Here is a 2,585-nt window from a genome sequence, read left to right as displayed (position 1 = left end):
TTCGTGGGAATACTTGGGAACAGATTTTCTAAGTTAAACACATTTTTTTCCTAAATTCCTGGTGATTTTACAGTCTTCTTTTATTACCAAAAAATAAATCAAATAAAAATCCAATAAAATCACTCGCGTGCTGATTTTGGCCCGCCGGGGAATCTGTTGTGCTGACCCCTGCGGTATACAGTGCCATTCATGGATTTGAGGACACAGAGTAACTGGCTCCGTACCTGTGACCTAACTGTGGTATGAAAAGTATTTGGATAGTTGCAGAGGGAAACACTGCTTTTCCTGTCTAAGTGTCCATCAGCGAAACTTTACTTCCTTTAACACAGTGACGTTCCCTCAGCCTCTTTTCACACATTGCAGTTGCACTGTTTATAAATTAAGATGATCATACAACCATAAATTATACCCTTTCACTATTGCTCTATAGTTCATTGCACCCTTCACCTCCACCTCCACCTCCCCCTTCCCTCCTCCCAGTCCCTCCTCCCATCTTTCCTTCACTCTTTAATCTCCTCTATCGTTGCCTCCTTTGTTTTGAAGGGCGTGTGGACGAGTTTCTCGGGCTTATATTCCATGAAGAAGTCGTTGCAGGCCACCGTCAGGGCTCCCATGAGGATGATGAACTCTGTGAAGTCCACCTCACCATCACTGTTGGCGTCCAGGTCATTCATCACCTTCTCAACTCCTTCTCCATCCCGGGCATTCTGGATGAGAAGAGGGAGAGGAAGAGGGACATGGGGAGAGGGAGGGAGAGGGGTTGAAGAATTGTGTGTATTCTTGTCAGTACATGTATTTTCTTTGCCTGTGAGTGAGTGTTTGTGTATGTTTGCGTGTCTGTGTGTGTCTCTCTCTCTTTCGGCTTGTACACTCCTCTTACCCCTAGGTAACTCCCCAGCTCCTCTGTTAACAGCTCTCTCAGCTCTCCACGGCTCAGAGTGTACTTGTCCCCCTCCTTCCCCGAGTACTTGTGGAAGGTTTTGATCAGCATCTGCATTGCGTTCTCCAGGTTGGAAGACGGTTCTTTGGACATACTGGAGGGAAGGGCAGAGGTCAGAAACTATGACAGGATGCACGCTCCATCCAAACGGCATGTGCGGTCACATGACGGACATGGGTGTGAAGCCTCCACCAAGACAGAGTGAAATATACACGCTGGATGGAAGAAGGTCAGCAAACTAGAGAAAGAGATGACCTAATTCTAAGCCTAGGCTACTATATTGGGAGGTTAAATTGCAGGCTACAAATTAGCTATTCCTTCTCGACATACTGTGGCCACTGGACAGTGTTTTGTAACCTTACTTGGTTTGACGTGAAAGATGTGATGGATGATAGATGAAGAGACAGCTTTTTAAAAGCAACAGTCTTACACACATTGTGTCCGGCATCTTGGAACCTTCTTGAGTTGGTTTCGTTGGAGAGACTGTGCACACACAGACACAGATAGGTAATTTAATCTCTCTCAGTTGACAGACTTGTAAGCAGCTTGTTAAGTAAAGATAATGTCACTGAGGTAACTTCAGATGGAGGTTTCAGGGTTTCACAATCATATCAATCATGTGGCAGAAGGAAACCACAAGTGAAACACAAAACTGTCAAAATGCAGATAAACCACCTGGCAATCAGGAACTCAGGCCAGGTGATTTGGTAACCCGAGGCACACACACACGCACAACAATCTGTCTCTAGTCATTCCAAACTCTGAAAAATATTCCTTTGCAGATGTTGACTGTGTGATCAATAATACAGAACTGCTCAATATCATTTTAATGTGAGATGGACTAAATAATCTACTAAGGAATTCAATTTAATCAAATAACTGCAGAATAGATTTTAAAAAGTCTGGTTATACAATGTTTCTGTCATAGGGCTCATCTGTCTCATTGACAGACGTTACACAATGGGTGGGTCTAATCCCGAATGCTGATTGGTTTAAAGGGCATTCCAGCGGGTGTCTATTCTACAAGTTACCACCGGCTAAATCTATGATGTTAAAATGTCTATATGTTCCATCTGACTGTGCAATCCACTGTCTCATCAGCCCAGCCAGGCAATTTATAACCTTGATCTCCACTATAAAAAGTTTCTAGACATCATCTCACATTTCTTTTAGAATAACATCTAGTTTATTCTAAAAGCGTAGATTTGTATAAACCTTGCCTTCTGTCTCTCCGACATTTGCAACATTGTTGCCATATTCAAATTCGATCTCCAGATGTCCCCTAGTAATGAACGTGTGGGGGTCGGGGGTTGGGTTGAGACAGACAGACAGGCAGGCAGCTTTTCTCAGCCAGTCTAAATCATGAATCAGCTGGTATCATTTTTATGGATATATATACAAAGAAATGTCAATTAAAAAAAGGTCAAATGAAATGAAGTGCAGCTAGTTTGCAGTCTTTCCAGATTCAGTTTGAAGTGATGGTGTTGGCTGTGTTATTGGTTAGCTCCTCTGAACAACAGTGTCACTTCTGTCCAGTGAGCACATTTTCTATGCCAGGCGAAATCGCGCCTCATTAGCTCATTGTGTACAGATGCATCCAAATAAAAGTCACTGGAAAACAGCTTAAACAAATGCAAATGCAGCT

General features: G+C 43.1%; 1 protein-coding gene across 1 annotated transcript; it reads right to left on the bottom strand.

The window, feature by feature from the left end:
- Window positions 1–494: 494 nt before the first annotated feature.
- Window positions 495–1,075, bottom strand: LOC118397700 (protein S100-A1-like). The gene is made up of 2 exons (XM_035792598.2): window positions 881–1,075; window positions 495–707 (listed from the first exon to the last, which is right to left on the bottom strand). The coding sequence occupies exons 1-2, from the start codon at window positions 1,031–1,033 to the stop codon at window positions 501–503; spliced, it is 360 nt and encodes a 119-aa protein (XP_035648491.1). The 5' UTR covers window positions 1,034–1,075; the 3' UTR covers window positions 495–500.
- Window positions 1,076–2,585: the final 1,510 nt, after the last annotated feature.

The sequence above is a fragment of the Oncorhynchus keta genome, chromosome 19 (assembly GCF_023373465.1).
Source record: "Oncorhynchus keta strain PuntledgeMale-10-30-2019 chromosome 19, Oket_V2, whole genome shotgun sequence".
In the NCBI taxonomy this organism is placed as follows: domain Eukaryota; kingdom Metazoa; phylum Chordata; class Actinopteri; order Salmoniformes; family Salmonidae; genus Oncorhynchus; species Oncorhynchus keta.
The sequence above is the reverse complement of the archived record's forward strand: the minus strand, read 5'-3'. Positions and strand labels throughout refer to the sequence as shown.

Bases quoted from the DNA above. Each gene is read 5' to 3' on its own strand.
- LOC118397700 (XM_035792598.2), bottom strand. From the start codon at position 1,033: ATGTCCAAAGAACCGTCTTCCAACCTGGAGAACGCAATGCAGATGCTG. The intron at 708-880 runs GTAAGAGGAGTG...CTTCTCATCCAG, and splicing joins AGCTGGGGAGTTACCTAGGG to AATGCCCGGGATGGAGAAGG.